A 19044-nucleotide genomic window follows, 5' to 3' on the forward strand; every position below is an offset into this window, starting at 1 on the left:
CGGAGAGGGAATATGAGATCTGTGTGCTAATGAGCTGACACTGCAGAGGCTGGGGCGATGTCGTGTGGAGCACACCACAAGTGCACAGCAGCAAGACACAGGAGGGGACTTCAAGGGAATCGGGGGGCGGTTCCGAGGAACCGGGGCAGCAAAGCTACGCAAATGAGACGTGGCCCTCCCTTGGTATTACCACATCCCCCAAAGCCCTAGAACGATCAAATTTGGTTTTTAAAGAACAGACATGTAACTCACAATGTGTGTGCACATCTCTTTTCATATATACTGATTGGGTGTGAGGGTGTCCCTGTTTGTGCGTTTGAATGCACGTATCCTCAAATCATGATTTTCACACCATCCCTCTTTCTGGGGTCATCTAGCTAAACTGAAAAATAAGACTGCAAACTCGATGAATTCCTATGAAATGGGAACATGTTCTCCAAAACAGAGGAGGCTTTTGTATACACTTCAATTCACCTCTGAACTGAGACCCCAAATGAACCACCCTTCAAAGCCAAAGAGGCTTTTACTGGCCTCTTAAGACATAGAGCGAAGTTGGAGTCTGTCTTAAGTAAACCTCTTGGGGGTGGTGCAAAAAAAAATTTGTTACTGGTGAAGAATAGTCTTTAACTGATGCCTGGGACTCATTGCAAGGAAGCCTCCTGGAAACATTGGGGGAGGGGATGCAGAGGGAGAGAGGAGAGGAGGGACACATCCAGAAAACATTACCCTTTGTTTATTCTCTCAGTGTTTGTTTACCTGCATACCTCTGCCCTGGAAAGTGTGTGCCTGACCAACGATTGGGGATGAAGGGACTATCATGGGAAGAAATCAATTCTAGTGCTAGGATAGGCTGAAACTAGGAATTCTGAATGGGGACAGGGACAAGTTCCTTTAATTTTTGCCATCCTGTTCCATAGTGAACCAGATAGGAGAGGTGACTGACCAGATTTGGACTCATCAGGGATTTACTTGAATTCTTCCTAGGTCTCCAGGAAGGGGCAGGATAAAAAAGCTAGGGGTTTCTCCTCCGTACAATAGTGCGGTCAGTTGGAAGACTGGAACCTGGGGTCCCTGCCAGGCCCCGATACTCAACTAGTATTGTTATGCCAGTATGTCTATTTCCATGAGAAAAAGAACAATTAAGGCCACAGGCCAGGGCGGGGGTGGGGGGGGTGGGGGGGGATGAGATACACCTCCAGGGATTCCAAGGCCCCTTGAAATGCTTGTTTTCAGCATTCAGAGACTATCGGCCTGTGGTTGGACTAGTCCTCTTTCTCATACTAAGCTTCTAGGCAGCAGCTGCCCGGAGACAGCTTTGAGATCTGGCCCCCATTCAATGATTGTGACATTCAGAGAGGAACTGTTTCAGGGACCAGAGAAGATGGTAGCTTTCCTCCTCTGTCTTCTGAGCTGTAAAGTCTGAGAGTGCAACAGGCAGCTGGGTACACATCACTGGTTTCTGGATATTTCTCCTGTGTGTGTGTCTTTGTGTGCATATATGTGTATTTGGCATAACTAAGAGCAAGGTCACTGTTTTGTTTTGTCTTTCTTGTTGTCCAGGGAGCCACACCCACTATCCCACATAACCTAGCCTTGTAAGCTTATAAACGGAAGTGCTGTGGATTTGGGGGCTACGGGGGTCACTCTGTTTCTTTTCCTACCCCATGGTTGTTCCTTTATTGCCTGGGAGGTTAAGACATCAATGCACCTCGACACTGATGTGAATATGAATGACTTAGTGCCTAGATTGTTCTCAAACCGAGCTGTTCACAGGGCAAGGATCACTTCATTATTGCTCCCTGGTAGGGTTCCATGGCCTTTGGCAGGTGGGTGTCAATCTGACTGGACCATAGAAAAACAGGACCAAAAACCTTGGAAATCAACCATTCCTAAGAAGTCAATTGGCACTCTTATCCCAGTCCTCATCAGTGGAAAGACACTAAAGTGAGTTGAAGTAAATATTATTCATTATTAATAGTAAATCCTGCTAGTTTTATGTATTTGGCTTTAAATCTGTTCTAATTGATACTTAGGAAGCTGCATTTGAGATTCAGCCTCTTGACAAGATCACAGTGCTGCAGGATTAAGAGTCAGATGTGTGTTGTAAGTGCTGTAGCGACAGGCTGGGATTACTGAAATAAGATGCAAAGTATAGACAGACATTTTGTAACTTTCACACTTAGCTGGAATTAATAAGTTCCTATTTTTGTCAATGTCGGAAAGCCAATGAATGTCAAATACAGAGTATCTCAGAACATGTTCATATAAGGATCTGTACCTTCAGCTAAAATTTTCTTAAAGCTGATAAGTGTCACATTTCTTCAAAGTACCTCACCCCATCCCCTTGACCTAAGTCTTCAAACCCAAGGAACCTGTGCCCTTGGTGACCCTTACAACAGTTTTTGGAAGCGACACATCCTTTGAGACACAAGAATTTGAAGGAAGTTATATACAAAGTTTCACCCAACCAACCAAATACCATTTCTCTCTTAAAATAAAATTCAAAAATTCCAAATGCCAAACTACGCCAGCCATAAAAGCAAAACATATTTATGCCATCATCAGCCTCACTGTTGTGAAAACTTTGTAAAATCAGCTTAGATGAAGAACCATCAGTCTTTCCCATAAAACATTCCATTCAAGAAAAAAACTGTGTCCAACAGGCTATTGGTCATTTGGGATCCCATGGTTTTGCCTCTCAAAATGTCCCCTTTCCAGAGGGACAATCACAGAGCACAGCTAGATATTTCAGAAACAGCTTTGGGGCTGATGAAATTCCTCCCTTTTCATATTCAGGTTTTCAGCTGTATGCCCCCTCCACCTTTTGCTCTAAGAACTGTGTGGGCCTTAAGAATCAGGGGGTGAACAACACTAGAGGAGAAAGAAGTAGCTTTCCAAATAGTAAGCTGAGCACTGTCTTCTCCCTTCCCCTCCGTTTGCCAGGCGTTCATCACTTGTAATGAGTTTGTTGTCTTATCAGTTCCTATCAGAGCTCTCACAGTAAGAGAGGTGATATTATAGGACAGAAAGAGGCCAGGGAACCCAGCCTGATCTGTGCCTCAAGGTCACTTGTTTGCAGAATTTCTCATATTTGGCTCCTAAATATTAGGCGATTGTCAAATTCAGCTCGTTCCTACAGCCAGGCTCTAGCTTTATCAGTCAAGTAATGTACATCCTGAATTAACTCAATCAAGAGGTTTCTTTTTATTTTTATCCCATCTGAAGAAATCTCCCTGAACAGCCATGCTATTTTTTCTTTCTTTATTTTTCCAGCCTAAAGAGGGGAGGGGGAGGGTGTGGGGGAGGGAACGCCAGTTTGGGGGGGGGGAATAAAACTTTCGCATCTGACAGTATTCACAACAGAGTTTTGTGCCCTACCTCAAGTCCCTCAGCAGGATCCTATGGAGTTGATTTAGGTCGCATGAAACCTGGATTGACTAGGGCCCGTACAACGTCTACTGAGGCAATCACAGCACACACGCAGACCCCAAGTCCCACAAGCAAAATACAAATGCGGTCCCCAAGGTCCCAAAGGGAGGAAAAGCAGATCTACTTACAAGCATTAGTCACAGAAAAACTATTGGAAGAATCCAAGTGATCTACGTGGTAATTCAAATGGAAGGGCTTCTCCGTGGTGTTCTGGTTGGTGTTGTATAACTGCACGGCAAAGCGGAAAGCGCTGTGCTCCTGCACCGTGTTTCTCATGAAAAGTCCACCTATAAGCAAAAGGAACCGAGATTTGGCTTGTGCACCCCCCCCCCCCAGGACCGGTTAGAAATTGGGGAGCGCTACAGACAGGCGATATCTCTCAATGGTACCGGGCTGTGCGGTGATTATTGATTTTCAACCTGTGTGTCTTTCTAGACTCTTGTGAACTCAAATTTTGGCCAAGAGAAACCTGGTTTTCCTCCTGACTTGAAGAGGAAAAGAAGAGGCTGGGAGAAGGGGGAAAGGGGACAGACGGGAGAAGGGGCTGCTTTGGAGTCGGACGACGGAACCAACATCGGGACTTGGTTTTTTCTCAGGCAGTAGCTTCCTCTCCACTTCTCTCCCCCCCGCCCCACCTCCTACCCCGACGCCCATCTCCACGAGCTGGTTCATCTTTTCCTGGTGCAACGGGAAGGATTGGGCAGAAAAACAATTCCATTCCCCGTGCTGCCCCGTCCTGTTCCCCATAGCCATTCCCCCCCTCCCCCAGGACAATACAGGGGTCTGGTTCAGTAATGGCAACAATTCTAACTTCCGGACTTGTAAATCCAAGACAGAAGCCGAGAGAACTCTCTCCCAGCGCCCAGGAGCCGGGCTCCAGCCAGACACAGCGGCAATTCATGAATTCGTGGTCTGCGTGACTTCGCCGCCCGCTCCTCGCCTCAGCCCCCGCCTCCTACCCCATCCGCCACCGGCCCCGGCGGCCGCCCGGGGTCCGGGCGCTCCAGGGTGGGCTTCCAGCTCCCCCAGCGCCGGTCGGTCTCCGGGAGGCGGACAGGCGGGACGGGGCGCCCTGGCGCGGCCAGACAGGCGGCATCACCCTGGGACAACTTCCAGCCGCGGCACGCACGCCATGGCAAAGTCCAGAGCAGCCAGCCGAAAAGCCGCGACTCTTGGCCCCTTTGCAGCCTCCCGGCCTCCTGCGTGCCTCCCCTGCTCCGCTCGGCTCGCAAAACGCGGCAGCCCACCGCTCCCACCCCCAGCCCCAGGAGACCCCTCTCCCGTCCCCGCCACTCCCCACACCCGCCGGCTCTCCGGGGGCTCAGGTGCCCTCCGATCCTGTCCGGTCCCCGGCCCCGGTCCCCTCCCCGGGCCGTGCAGGACCGGGACCCGCGGCCGCGGCAGCCCCGCCAGGGCAGGGGTCTCGGGTGCAGGGGAGCCCGGCCCGGCCGGCGGCTTGCTCTCGCTTACCGATGCTGATGGTGTTGGGGAATCCTCCGTGAGAATGACCCAAAAGCCCCAGGACTAAAAGGAAGACCGCCCGGAGCACGTTTTGCCCCATTTTCTTCTGCCTGGCCATGCTACGCCTAAAACGGAGCTGACAAGAGCATGGGCGCAACTCAGGAGTCGTCAAAATAATAATAGAAAAAGAAAAAGAATTCGCCGGCTCTTACACCCCCTCCCCTCAACTTGCTCTCGCTCACTCTTCCTTTCCACCCCACACTAGTCCTCCTCCTCCACCGCCTCCTCTCTCTCTCTCTCTCTCTCTCTCTCTCTGAATCTCGCTCTCTCTCCCTTTCTTGCTCCCTCTCGCTCCCAGGCTCTCTCACACCCCCTCCCCGCCCCCCACCTCACTTCTGTCTTCACACCAATCTGGAAGGCGGGTTCATTGGCTGCAAGCTCTGTTCGCCAAAGCGATCTCTCTCCCTATCACTACGAGACAGAGAGAGAGAGAGAGAGAATGAGAGGCAGAGAGAGAATAAAAACCTAAAACACCAAACAAAACAAAAAAGACAGAACACCGAGAAACAAAACAAAACAAAACCCAAAGAAACAAAAGAGAGAGAGAGAAAGAAAGAAAAGAAATTCTAAAGAAAATCCGAGACTTTTCTTCCCCCAGAAGATGGTGGGTCTAAAGAGGGGAAAAAAGAAGGAAAGAGCGAAAAGGCTCAGCGCCGGTGAATTGGGCTCTTCCAATTGGGCCGGTAGGGGGATATTGATCAAAGTTGATCTGACGTGGAATTAAAGCCGCACACCGCTTAGCTCCACTGCAAACTGCAGCCCCGGACTGCAAAGCCTCGGCGCTGGCGTTTGTCAACACCGGAGATGGGATCGATTGAAATCCACTAGTCTTCACGTGGAACTAGCCTTACAAGCGGCAACTGGCCCTTCAAAAAAAAGAAAGAAAAGCTGCATTGCCTCTGCGTTTGTGTGTCTGTCTTTAAGAAGGGGGGTCTTGGGGGGGCCGTTAGTGGTTACTCCGGAGTCTTTGTAGAGACTCGGAGAGGCAGTTCCCATCACAATGCGCCCGAATTTGCTGCGCATGCCTGGTCCCTGCCGCTCAGTTTTTACAGCAGAGCTCCGAGGGCGAGTGAACAACCCCCCTTCCACTCCCACGGCCCTGAGAGGCGAGTATCTCCCCTTGCCCAAGTGCAGAGCTGGGATTGCGGCGGGGAGAGGGCAGTGATGGGCAGTGTGGGGCTGACTGCTTTGGGGGTTGTAGAAAAGTGTGTGCGTGGAGTGGTAACTAAAAGGTTAATGAAAAGGACGCTCAGTCCCACCGGCCAAAGGAGGAGAGAGGTGTGGGAATGAGCTAGGGTAAGGGTGGGGATTGAAAGTTAAGGTTGGGGGAAACTGTCCCCAGCTACTTTGCTCCCTTGCTGTAGCCTCTGGACAAAGCCGCCTGGGCCTCTGCCCCGTGACCCCAGAGGCTATCAATTCTTCCCCAGTCCTCTTTTATTCCTTGCTCTAAGGGGAGGAAAGAACCTTCCAAGTCAGGCAGCAGGCCTGGACCTCTGTTGGGGGATGGTCCCCTCCACAAGATATTGTGCATGAACGTCTTAGACTCTTCTCCCTAACCCCTTTCTCCAGTGGTGGGAGGAAAGAAGCTTCCTTATCTTCTATGTCTTTCCTTCCTACCCCAGCTTCTCTGGAAGAGACAAGTGTTATTCCTTTCCATGCCAGCTGCTCTCCTTTTCATATCCTCTCCTCCTGCTCTATGTGGAAAATGAACTCTCCTGCCAATGTACAGCAAACTGGTATACATGGGGCAGGGGCCCAACTGGTCCACCAGTTACTCTGGAACTTTGGATTTGGCATAACACAGGTTGGAGCCTGGAATAGCGATTTTCTAGGGGCACCTGGGTGGCTCAGTTGGTTAAGCGTCTGACTTCCGTTCAGGTCATGATCTCAAGTGGTGAGTTTGAGGCCTGCCTAGGGCTCTGTGCTGACAGTGCAGAGCCCGCTTTGGATCCTCTGTCTTCCTCTTTCTCTGCCCGCCCCCTGCCCCCCACTGATTTTTTTTCCTTTCTCTCTCTCAGAAATAAACAGTTAAAAAAAAAAAAGAGTAAAGAAAGTTTCCAAACCCTCAGGCAACCAGAAAAATGGTTCTAGGCTCTTGCCAACCTTCTATCCCTTCTGAGAATGCAAAATCTCTTCCTGCCCCACCACTCCTAAGAATCTTTCATCTCCATTTGCATAGTCCATTGCTAAAAATGAGGGAGAAACTTGGGCATGACAGGAGACTGAACTTGCAAGTGATTGGAGCATTAGACCAAAGGAGGCAGCAGAGACGAGGTTAGCCACCCCTTGACGAGTGTGGGGACTGACAGCATGGCTCAGGGATATAGGCATAGGAGACAGGTCTAAGTTCAAGTGTATATTCTATTACAGGCAGTGTGTGACCTTGAGCGACTTTCTTAATCTCAACTCCAGTTTTCGCATCTGCAAAGTGGGAATATTACTGTTACTTTCCCTATGAAGTGGTCGTGGATTAAATAAGGATTAAGTAAAATGGTGCTAAAACATCTAATTCAGTGCCTGATTCATAGAAGAATCAGTAAATGTTAATTTCCAGATGCCCTTCCCCCCTTGTCACCCTTTAGAAGTGCCCTTTCTCCCCAAAAGTGCCTTCTGTTGTCAGCCTCCCCTTTCTCCCCCATCCCCCAAACCTCAGACTCTGCTACCGAGTCTTGGCCTGTGTTCCATCAAATACTTCCCATCAGGGCTCCTTAAGAGCCCTAGGAGACAGGAGAGAATCTGGTAGATGAATCTTTACTAACGTTCTCATGGCAGGCAGTGACAACTTAATATTAAAAATGACGTTTAGAGAACCTCTACTCTGTGCCAGGCACTATATGTTCCTCCTTTTAGATAACATAGTTGCATTTTAATCGAAGCCTTCAATGCCTTGACCCGGAGGGATAACTCTAAGGAGGAGTTTCAGTTGTGATTTCAGGTGGGGAGACACTACATTTCAGATGGAGGGAGTAGCTTTCAGCACACCTCATTTCCCTCCTGAAAGCAAACAGGTCCCCATCCATGTTTGGCTAGCCAAGAGAAGAGGTGAAGAGGAAGAGATCTGTGGCCTTCTTCACTGTCATTTGGCTTGAAGAGTAACGGGGTGGATGAGTAACAAGAGATGAGAGGAAGAAAGGCATTTCAATGCCTGTGCACTTGAAAATCCTCCATTGCATTCATCACTGTAAATGGGCACCTATCCTTTCTGTTTTCAGTCTCCCCTGCCCACTACCTGTTTTCCTCTCTTTCATCTGCTGCCACTTTTTTAACTTTTAGCTGTCAGTTGCAGCTGTTGGCAGAATTGGATTAGTCCCATCTGAGCCAGCAGGGACACAGTGGTGAGAACTAGGCATATTGCTGTTGCTTGGAAAGTCCGTATAATACATGCAAATTCTTTTGCATTCAATCCCTCACGGAAGAAAGCGGTGAGATGCTTTTTGAACTTCATCTTTGTTTTTCCAATGAGGAGCTAGAGATTGTAGTAGCAAGCATCACAGCCGCCAGAAGTTGCCAACTAAGCCCCAAATCCAGCGCCCTCTCTCCCTCTCTCTCTCTTTCTCTTTCTCTGGTTAAGAGGTATCTCTGCTGGGTTCGGAATTACCTGGCAAGAAAATAATTCATTGCAGTTCTTACCGAGAGGTTGTGTTCTTTCGTGAAATGGTTAGTCAGGTGTAGCCGCAAGAGAGGACACAGGAGAGGCACAGGAAAATAAAGTTGATTATCCTCACAAGTTTTAGAGAAACTGAGTCACTGTACGCCATGAAGGGAGGCCACACAGGGTGAGGGAGCAGCAAATGTGTGTGCTCAGCCAAGCAAATGCGGAGGAGAGAGAGAGAGAGAGACAGAGAGAGAGACAAAGAGAGAGAGAGAGAGAGATTGCCCCTTGGGCAAGTGCCTTTATCAGGTTGGAGCATACAAGCAAAAGGCATGCGCGAGGTGATTTCATTGGTACATTTGAATGACAGTAGGTCACAGTCAGGGGAGGGCAATTAGGGGAACTTGTGGCGGGGGCCAGCCTTGTCACAGTGAGGCACCCAGTCACCTGGGTGGGGTCCTCACAGACCGTTTGTGGGGATGTTGAGGCAGAAGGAAAATACGAAGTTTTAAAATTTACAATATGAAAGTGAAAATAGTACTCCTCTTCGTGAGGTTTCGGTTTGTTTCAGGCTTGGGATAGGGCTCTTGGAGAAGCAGAAAGAATGTCGGCCAGTGAACTTTGGAGAAAAGATCTAACTATACAATGATCCTCATACTCGTTAGCTTGATACCTTGTAAAGAAGGAAAATAATGACAAAAATCATTGTGATTCATTGGAAGGAAACTGCCATACCCTTTAAAAGTAATGAAAGCAAGATTCTATATCCTTTGCCTAATAGAAAGATAACTTCCTCACTATTTGACTTGAAACTTTGATTTCTTGAACAAACGTTTGACCACCTGCTATCTGACAGATTCTGGGAGGCACCAGGGATATAAGGAAGCAAGACAATTTCTGCTTTCAATGAATTTCAAGTTCAGAGAAGGAGCATATGTATTCAGTGGCAAGGACAATGTAATGTGGTAAGTGCTGTGAAAATAGTTAAGCACCAGGTACCAAGTACAGAGGAAGGTGTTCAAATATCTGAAAAAAGGTACTTTCCTTCTCCCAGATTCAGTCCCATGCCATCACAACGAGAAGATAGAGCAAGGTGATTTCTAAAGACTTCCCACTCTCATGTTCTATGGTCCTATGATTCCATGAGTCAGGATTATCTTAGGGTGAGGAAAAACTGTCTAACCTTCAGCCTACAATTCTCATCAAGGAACTACTTTAGGGACTCCCAATTCTTTATGGCTGTCTCTTACATTTTCATTCCTGGATTCTTGGGAAGAATAGAGTCCAGTCATATCTGGAGACTCAGGTTGGGTTTGACATCTAAGAAAGCTTGGGTCTTCCATCTAACTTCTCTATCCTTCAATCTTTTCTATGATACCGCCCTTCCAGAAGTCCTCTATGTGGATGCCAACCTTGGTGTTGCTGAATGAATCCACAGCCCTGAGGAGCTGAAATTCTAGGCACAGGCCTAGTTGGAACTGCTTCTGATGGGAGTTTATGTGTATCTCAGAGGAGAAGTCTTATGAACTTGGGTTTGATATGCCCAGAAATGGATCCATAGCAACTTCCAGGAGAAGATAGTCACACCAGGTGAGCATGGCCATAGAAGCAATTGTTTATCTTAAATTGTTTTCAGATTGGCTTGCTTTTTATTTAAATTTTTTTTTAACATTTATTCATTTTTGAGAGTGAGAGAGACAGAGCATGAACGGGGGAGGGGCAGAGAGAGAGGGAGACACAGAATCCAAAGCAGGCTCCGGGCTCTGAGCTGTCAGCACAGAGCCTGATGCGGGGCTTGAACTCACAAACTGCAAGTTCATGACCTGAGTCAAAGTCAGACACTTAACCGACTGAGCCACCCAGGCACCCCGCTTGCTTTTTATAGATGGGGAGGGTGTTTAGAACTCATTTTTTTTTTTTTTTTTTTTGCCCTGAAGGTATCTCTAGGAGCCATTTGGGGGCACAATGACTTGGAGATGATCCTTCCCTTTTAGTACCTCATTCCAACTTTTTCTCTCTGGACTAAGCACTTTCACATTGCCTCCTTTTAGGTATTCTCAGGGCTGGTGACCATGCCCTTGACTCAGTTCCTATATCAGTTAAGATGTTCATGCTTCAGCTAAGACAAAACCCACTAAAACTAATATAAATGATAAGGGAGATGCATTGATTTACAGACCTGGAAGGGACATAGGTAAGACTGCTTGAGACTTGATTAGCTTCAGTAGTTCAAAAATTGTATCAAAGGCCTGATTTATTTTCCTTTCTCCTTCTTTGCCCACCATATGATGGCAAAATGTCTGTGGCATGTCTTGTCTTCACATCTGCATCACATGTTATATCATTGGTTCTAAAGGAATCACATGACCATTCATGCTTGAATCCTGTGGTCAAGTAATGTCATCCTTAGACCTGAACTACCTGAGCCACTCACTATGGCAAGGGGACATCAGATTATACCCTATCCATAGGGTCACTTCTTCCCTACCCCTCTCCAAACCACATGATTGACACACAGTGGGATAGGGAGACACGGAGTTGGGAAACAACCACAATAGCCACTAAAATCCCTATCTTCCCAAAGGTCTGCTCCCTGAGAATTGGGAGTGGTAATCATTTCACTCTTGAAATGTCCACAGGCCCATTGCAACTTGCTGAATGGTCTCGTCTCCAGTCCCTTAGAGGTAGGCTGCTCCGTGGTGAGATCCTTCTGTTACTTTAGTAACTCATCCCCCTAAATTCAGTTCGTGATGCATCTGCCTGATATTTAATTCTGCTCCTAAAAAAGTAATTTTATATTGAGTGTCCAGGGTGAGAAACGAACATAGAAACAGTTCCTTTTCCTAGGGGTAGAGGCAAATAGGGTTCCAGATCTTTTCAGATAGGGATCCAGTGACTCTTTTTTCATGTTCTTCTCTGGGTAAGCGGAGGTCCGGGGCGTTACTCCCGTAGACTGTGAAACTGAGGAATCAGAGAGGTTTAGTGAACAATTCAAGGTCACACAGCCAAGTGGTGGGGAATGGAGATTTTTTTTTTTTTTATCCCTCTAGGGCTTTATCCACCAGACCAGAGTCTCCTTCATGCTGTGAGAGAATTGAATCATAGCAAATATATTCTGCTGGGATGGGTACATCTTAGCAAGTAATTATCCCCTGTTGGGCTCTGAATGGGCTTGCAAACTGCAGATGGAAGTCACATGGCTTTGGGACTCCCACTTCTCGCAAAGTGACATTCTTATAAGCTACAACATCTCTCTGATGGGAAGTGTTAATTTATTGTGAATTATTCCAGGTTACCTCCCAAAGATGTTATTGTTGATATTTTTATTAACGTATGCTTTTTTTTTTCTTTTTTACCCCTCTGGGAAGGTTAGGAGCTGTCACTGTGAAATAGCACCAGCAAGTCTGGGGGAAATAGCCCCCAGCCTAAAACTGACCCTGCCCCCCAGCCCTAGCTGGGGACGGGTTGCATGCTTTAACAGATTTGAGAACTTTATTGAGGAATTCTGGATGCCAGTTGGTTTTTATACTCAACTGGAAACCCGTCCAATTTTCAAAGTACTTATGAAACTAGAAACTGACTCTGGATTCTGAAAATTACGTGACTGTATGTCAGGAACTGAGTCAGCATCATGTCATATCGCGTGAGGGCAAACAGATTACCCCCCCCCCCCCTTTCTGGGGTGTGTGTATGTGTGGGGGTGGTGGTGATGAGGTTGGGACGGGCAAAGCATATATGTTAGATTGGACGAGCGCTCCAATTATTCACTCCTTCCCGCATTCGTACCTTTATCAGGGCCTCACTGTGAGCACCATATTTCTCTGCCCCTTAATTTTGGGCTTGGCAGTGTGACTTGCTTTGGCCAGTGGCATGTGGGCAGAGGCGACAGCACGCCAGTTCCAGCCTACGTCTTAAGGAACCTCATGGCGTTCTGCTCACCGTCTTCACCTCTGTGGGTGTCATGAGAAGTACACATAACAGATAGTTTTCTGGTTCTGAGAAGGATGAATGGCGGGTGGAGCAGAACTGGCCCAGTTGACTCACAGACCCGAAGTGAGACACAGAGCCCTCTCAATTATTGCAGTCTGTGGCCGAGCTGCCCAGTTGAGATCAGCTGAACCACAGCCAACCTGCGAAGGGGTGAGAAATGAGAAATGATTTTGTTTTAAACTACTAAGATTTGGGGCCCACTAACGTAGCAACCATCTGGCAGCGGGCGTGTTTCCATGAGTGATCTCCGGCTAGGGTGACCACCCTAGGCATCATGGTTTGGCCAGGACAATTCGGCTGATGTGCATTGTCCCAGCACGATCATCACCAATGCCCCTCTTCTCGCTCAAGAGTATCTTGGTTTGGGGGTTAAACCGTCTGGTCCATCCAGCTGAGGCAGGGAGCGGATTATGGGTTGCTTCAAGGCCCAGATAGAAGACTTGCTATCTGTCTGCCACTTCTACCTCTTAATTTCTGTTCCCTAATCTGTCAGCTTGGGGTTTGACCCTCGCTGTCTTTAGGAAGAGGGTATTTTGGGGGGGTGCCTGGGTGGCCCAGTTAGTGGGGTGACTCGATTTTGGCTCAGGTCATGATCTCATGGTGTATGGGTTTGAGCCCCACGTTGGGCTCTGTGCTGACAGTGTGGAGCTTGCTTGGGATTCTGTCTCCCTCTCTGCCCCTCCCCTGCTGGCTCTCTCTCTCTCTCTCTCTCTCTCTCTCTCTCTCTCTCAAAAATAAATAAACATTAAAAAATGAAATAGGGTGTTTTTTTTAACACTCCTTTAGATAGAGGAAGATCTGTGTTTCCTGCTTTAAAAGTGAATTCAGAGTATTTAGGGGAATGAAAAGATAACTGGAAACAGTTGACTTCTCAGATACTTGACTGTAGCTAATTCTTAAAGAGGAATTGCTGGATTTGCTAAAGTTACATCTGTTCCGATCTGTATGCTGCAAGCATATTCTGCTGAATCTTTGTGGCATCACTCCCATGAACATAATAATATTTTGAGGGAAAAGAAAAGCATCACATTTTTCTGGGTGATTACCCCCACACAGCCACAATCAGTGGTTTTCTCCTTTGAAAGAAGGTATCTTCTAATTTAAGAAAATCTACTACGTGGAAATACACATTTGGAGAGAGTTTTGTAGTTTACTAAAGGATTCACCACATGTTCCCTTTAAGTAGTGAAGTGCTCTCATGAAGTGGTTATCAGTTGGCTGTGGTTTGCTCCCCAGGGGACAAGTGCAATGTCTGGGGACTTTTTTGATCGGCACACCTGGCGGTGGGGGGTTACAGGGGATTTCTACTTACACTTAGTAAGTAGAGACAAGGGACTCTGCTGAACCTCCTGGGGGCACAGGACAGCCCCCAGCAACCAAGGATTATACCGTTCAGGAGGCCAATAGGGCCACTGTGAAGAAACCCTAATTCTCTGTACTCACCCAGAATAGGAGTTTAAAAAAACAAAATGGTTTACACACACCTTTTCAGAAATGTGCACATTGTACCAGGTGAAACCTGGAAACCTGGATTCTAATTGCAGTAATTTCCAAATTATACTTTCGGAGCCTCAGTGTTTTGAGCTGTGAATTGGGGATACATCTTACCTGCATTTCCATATAAAGCACTGTAGAGAGAGAGAGACAGAGAGAGACAGAAAGAGACAGAGAGAGAGAGAGATCATCAATAGAATCCACTCAATATTGTGACATTAGGATTGGTAGAGTGGATTAGTTTAAGTTAAAGAAATGAGGAACTATGAACTTTCTCAGAGACTTTCCATTGCTCTTGCTTTTCTAGACATTCTAGAGCAATAGCTCACTGGTGAAGAAACTGAGACAGGTCAGAATTCCTGTCACTTCCCTCACCTGACACGGAAGCCGTAGGAGACACGGAAGGGTAGGAGAACATCTCTAGAATGATCCTCAGAGTACAGGGTTAGTCTGAGGGCCACTGAACCACTGCACTTAGTGGGACTCAAGGGTGGGGAGTGACGTGGACTCTCAAATAACAGCAGGGGGAGAAACTAAGAACAAGGCCCACCCAGTGTTCAGAAACTCTTCGGGGCAGAGAGGACTTGGCTATATAGTTTGTGGGGTCCAGGGCAAGAGGAAAACGCTGGGCCTCTTGTTCAAGCGTCAAGACTTTCAGGACAGAGACAGCAGGGCGTGAAAGCGAGGTCCTCCTAGCAGGGGACCCTGTGTGACTGCACAGGTCACACTGGGGAAGCAGGCCCCCGAGGGCAGTGCCTGCTCTGGAGGAGAATGGGCAGTATGGAGCGACAGTTCCCTGGGCTCTGGACTCCAGGCCCCAGGGAGAAACTCATTCACCAAGGGCCCTACAAAGTCTAAAGGAAACGAAAGGACTTCCTCTAGGGAGGCCGCAAACAGTTCCTAGCTGCTTCTCCTGGCCTCCCTCAGTGGGTAGCCCCAGTCCCTAGAGAAGTTCTGTGTTACAAAGGAAGTGAAAAAAAATCACTTAAAATCACCGTAGCTTGGCAGGAGACCAGTCCAAGAGTGGTCTTACAATCTTACCTACCCTGCTGTCTAAACTCGCATTGAGTTCCCTACGGGGAAGATCATTTTGTAGCCAGAGGCACCCCACTAAGAAAGTCCTTGTGCGGCAATGCCTTTAAATTCAAAACCAAACAAAACGAGACAAAGGGATGACAAACAAAGATCCCGTCCCCCCTTAAAGTTTTGGTTAAAGGTTTCCAACATTGTCGTGCTTTGCTAACAAAGGGGAAGCGGTGACTCCTCTGCAATTCTGAATCGACTGTACTGAAATTTCTGGTATATACAGATGAACAGGTTCCCCCCCCACCCCCCCCCCCCCCCCGCCATGATGATGATGATGACGACAGGGACAACGATCATGACAGCGATGACAAGGATGACGACTTACACGTATTTCTTGCCACATGTCGGGTACTTGCTAAATGGCTTAAGTGTACTGTCTCGTTGAATCTTTACAGCCACCCTTTGAGGTAAATACTGTTATTATCCCCATGTTTTATGCAAACCAAGATTAGAAGCATTTCGTACAAACTTTAAAGGAAAGAGACCCGAGAAGCATCTACTAAACAAAGAATGGTAAACGGAAAGGAATTGTGCAGTTCCCATTATTAACAAGTTAGAATGTGAAAAGTGTCATTGCCTTTTCCTTTTATTTAGGATGCTTCCTGTATTGTATATTTTGTCAACACAAAATTCATTTTTTACATGCTTTTCATAAAGCTTAGTACCTAGAAGCTTCTCAAGAAAGGTGTGCTCAACGAATTAATGAATGACGGCTTTCAGGAGCTCAGTCAAGATCTCAACCTTCCTAAGAAGTTTCTTGAAAACATCCTAAGCTCTTTAATCATGAATTCTGCCATAAGGGTTTTGAGAACCAAATTTCGTGGTTGGAGAAGTACACTGTACCTTCATTTCAGGTAAATCACACCTGTATTATCAGCTTGCTCCTCTGATATGGTTATAAACTAAGGTATCATTACCACCACCTTGTGGGTGTTTCTAATAATTGCAGACAAATTACCCAAGCGCAAAGCCATAGCATCTTGACTCTTGAAATCTTAACACTTCTCCATCAATACATTATTTGATTTGGCTTTAGTTAGATTCATGGCTAACAAATTAAAACAAGAAGTTTCTATGTCTTTTACTGTAGGTTATTTCAAAATCTTTTTGGAATTAGGAACAGTGTGATTAATGGGTACATGAATGAATGGAATCCTTACATTCCCCAACTAATAATTTTTTTGAAAATTATAAGCACTATTACTTTTCTAACTAGAATGAGGCTTAAGGGAACTGACTTCCTTGGTATTGGAATACAATGTAATTCTATATCTTCACTCTAAGTAGATATTTTACTAACTTGGTTTATTTAAGATGGTGAGCTCCGGGAGGGTGGGGATTTTTTTTCCACCTATTTTGCTTATTGCTGTAATCCCAGCACCCAGAAAAAAATGCGTGGACTGTAACTGATGCCAAATAACTTTTGTCAAGAGAATGAATGAATGTGTGACTTAGCCAAAAGCAAGATCCAGTGGTGTTCTCTTTAACATTATGGGTCATAAGGTAGGAGGAATACAAGGGAGAAAAAATGTCTGAGTTAATGGATGGATTAAAATGAGGAAACCAAATGCCCTTTCATCTGGATGGTTAGATTTGGCAAACTCGGAGAACAGTGGCCATATCTTGTGGCTAGGACAGGAGCACCACGGAGAAGCGTCTGGATCTGGTGGGAGACATAAGGAAAATAACCTTTTTCTTCTTGCCCCCTCACGGTCAAAACTTCCCCATCCTTTCTGACCTCTTTTCAGGATTCTGTTAGATAAGTGGTTGGTACAGCCCACAAGGCACTTGGCAAAAAGTAGTCCTTGTGTTACCATTGAGGAATGGATGGCAGCTGAGAAGAGTTGAAGGTTTGAGTTAGTATAACATTTCCTGTTTCTTAAGAACATGGGAATTGGCTGAGTGTGTCTGTAGCCAGCCACAGCGTGATAAGAGGTTGGGTGGCGAATGCCGACAAAGTGGAAATGGACATCAGCAATTTGCTGCTATATCTTATAATATGGGCAAGTCTTGCTTTATGCAATAGGCGTGCATCAAAAATTTGTGTGGAAAATGAATTTAGGTAAATTGAATTCTATTTTAAATCCAGGACACATGCTTGCCACTTAAAGGAACTCTGGAGCAAATCATTTTCTCAAGTGAAAAGATCTGCTATTTTGTCATTTTTGTGGTTTCCTTTATGTACTAAAAAAACCCCACAGTCCCCTATAATTTAGAGGGCAGACTCCTTTAGATAACAAGATGTAGTATGGGACTGTTTATCTTTTTTTCAGCCGTTTTATTTTTTTATTTTTAAGCTTTCTGTTACCAAAGCTTAAATCAGGAAATGTCTGGCTTCCTCAAAACCCCAGCATTCCAGTCTGGTATGTTTTCAAAGTGTACTTCTGAAGCAAGGTCAGTAATTAGCCTGATTATCTGGGTCAAAGTCGAAGTGTTAATGAAATATATATAGTACTGCCCTCCCCTGCCTCGAATTTCCACCATTCACTTCTTCACGGAATCCTTGGATGTATAACAGAAGTTGTAAATTTCAGAGCAGTGGGAGAGGAATTATAGAATATGAGCTGTTATTTATCAAGTGCTTACTATGTGCCAAGCGTGTGCTCAGTGGTTTAACACGTTAGCTCATCTAATCCTCATAGTCCTCATGAGGTAGGTAGTACTATTATTTCAATTTTATAGCTTGTAAAACTATGACTTTTAAGAGGGATTATGCGACGTGCCCAAGGTCACACGGCTCTCAGTTGTGGAGGTGAAATGAGATCCAGGACACCTCTAGGCCACCCTGCCTCCACATCGCACTGCGTATCCATATGCGTGCGTGTGTCCTCACATCCCAACTACTTCGTCTTTCTCAAAGGGCGGGGAGCAGATAGCGGCCTCTAATTTTGCACAAAGTCAGGGGCCACTCAAGCAGCATTGTAGACTGGAGTAACAAAGACTTGGGAGAGAGTCTTATTTTGTTTTTCTACATCTCTCTCTCTATCTTAGCTAAAGCAGATTGATTTTTTTTCAGGGGATGGAGGAAGTACTGTTTTGTGTGTCCTGGAAAATAGTTATCTACCGAATGCTAATCCCATGCCCTGGAAGGGTTAACTCCATAGTCTGAGAGGGGACGGGGAAATGTGTAGAGTGGTGCACTTGTCTTCCTCCATCAGAACCATGGTGGGTGGTTTAGAGCGAGGACCACTCTCCCAGGTTCAAAGTCCCCCGGCTACACCTAGGATTCGGGTGAATTGACCTCCTTGGGCCTCCAGTCCCCGTCAGTACGATGGGGGTGATAATAGTAACATATCCCCCACAAGGCTATTGTGAGGATGAGACAAGGTAAGCAAAGTGCATAGAATCCCACCTGGCACGTAATAAATGATCAGTAACGTTAGCTATTGTTGCTATTAGCTCCAGACCCCGCAGCATATTTTGGCACAGTTTCCCCTGAGCTGCTTTGGGTTCTGGGGGGGCTCTGAGAGAGTCCATTTTGCGGGGTTGGACAAAGCAGGAAAGGCTTGTGCATTTGCAGAATCTGTCAGCGTTTGAGTTTGTTTAGCCCTGGCAGGAAATGGCTTCCTGCTTTGAAAACAAAGGAAAAAATGTATTTTAAAGTGAAGAAACACCTTTTTAAAAATACCCAGAAGACTTATTAGACAGAAAACAGCTTTTACAGAGCAACGTCGTGGTGATTGAGGGGAAAACAGCGTCAAGTGTCTGAATCAGATCGCGTTTAATGGAGAAGAGGAGCTGAGCGTGGCAGAGCCGGCTGGGCTGGTGGGGAGAGAGGGGGAGGGCAGGGGGATGCAAAGGTTTTGCCAAAGAGCCACGGAGATTGGATTGTGCCAGCGCAGAAACCACTTGCCAATGAAAGCTGCAGTCACTGTCACCCACTGCCGCTCTGCGGTAATGAATGCATTTTTGATTAATTTTGCTGATTACCT

General features: G+C 46.5%; 1 protein-coding gene and 1 long non-coding RNA gene across 8 annotated transcripts in view; one reads left to right on the plus strand and one right to left on the minus strand.

Annotated features, from left to right (window-relative positions):
- GRIA3 (glutamate ionotropic receptor AMPA type subunit 3) overlaps positions 1-5888 on the minus strand; it is a 266931-nt gene extending 261043 nt beyond the window's left edge. For 3 of the 7 annotated variants that reach the window (XR_002073142.2, XM_019421826.2, XM_019421827.2), the window contains exons 1-2: positions 4900-5232; positions 3558-3716 (exon numbers count right to left, since the gene is read on the minus strand). Coding sequence is in view for 6 of the 7 variants with exons in the window: in XM_019421826.2 (XP_019277371.1) it covers positions 3558-3716; positions 4900-5008 (268 nt within the window). In the remaining variant the exon portion in view is untranslated. Of the gene's footprint in view, positions 1-3557; positions 3717-4899; positions 5233-5278; positions 5625-5684 lie in introns of those variants that run through there. The other 4 variants (XM_019421825.2, XM_019421824.2, XM_019421823.2 and 1 more) reach the window with 4 other exon arrangements.
- A 3732-nt stretch (positions 5889-9620) lies between these two features.
- LOC109250702 (uncharacterized) overlaps positions 9621-19044 on the plus strand; it is a 32569-nt gene continuing 23145 nt past the window's right edge. The window contains exon 1 of the long non-coding RNA XR_002073131.2: positions 9621-10132. This is a non-coding gene — a long non-coding RNA (uncharacterized LOC109250702). The remainder of the gene's footprint in view (positions 10133-19044) is intronic.

Source organism: Panthera pardus, unplaced genomic scaffold (assembly GCF_024362965.1).
Source record: "Panthera pardus isolate Hobbes unplaced genomic scaffold, ASM2436296v1 HiC_scaffold_27, whole genome shotgun sequence".
Classification (NCBI taxonomy): Eukaryota; Metazoa; Chordata; class Mammalia; order Carnivora; family Felidae; genus Panthera; species Panthera pardus.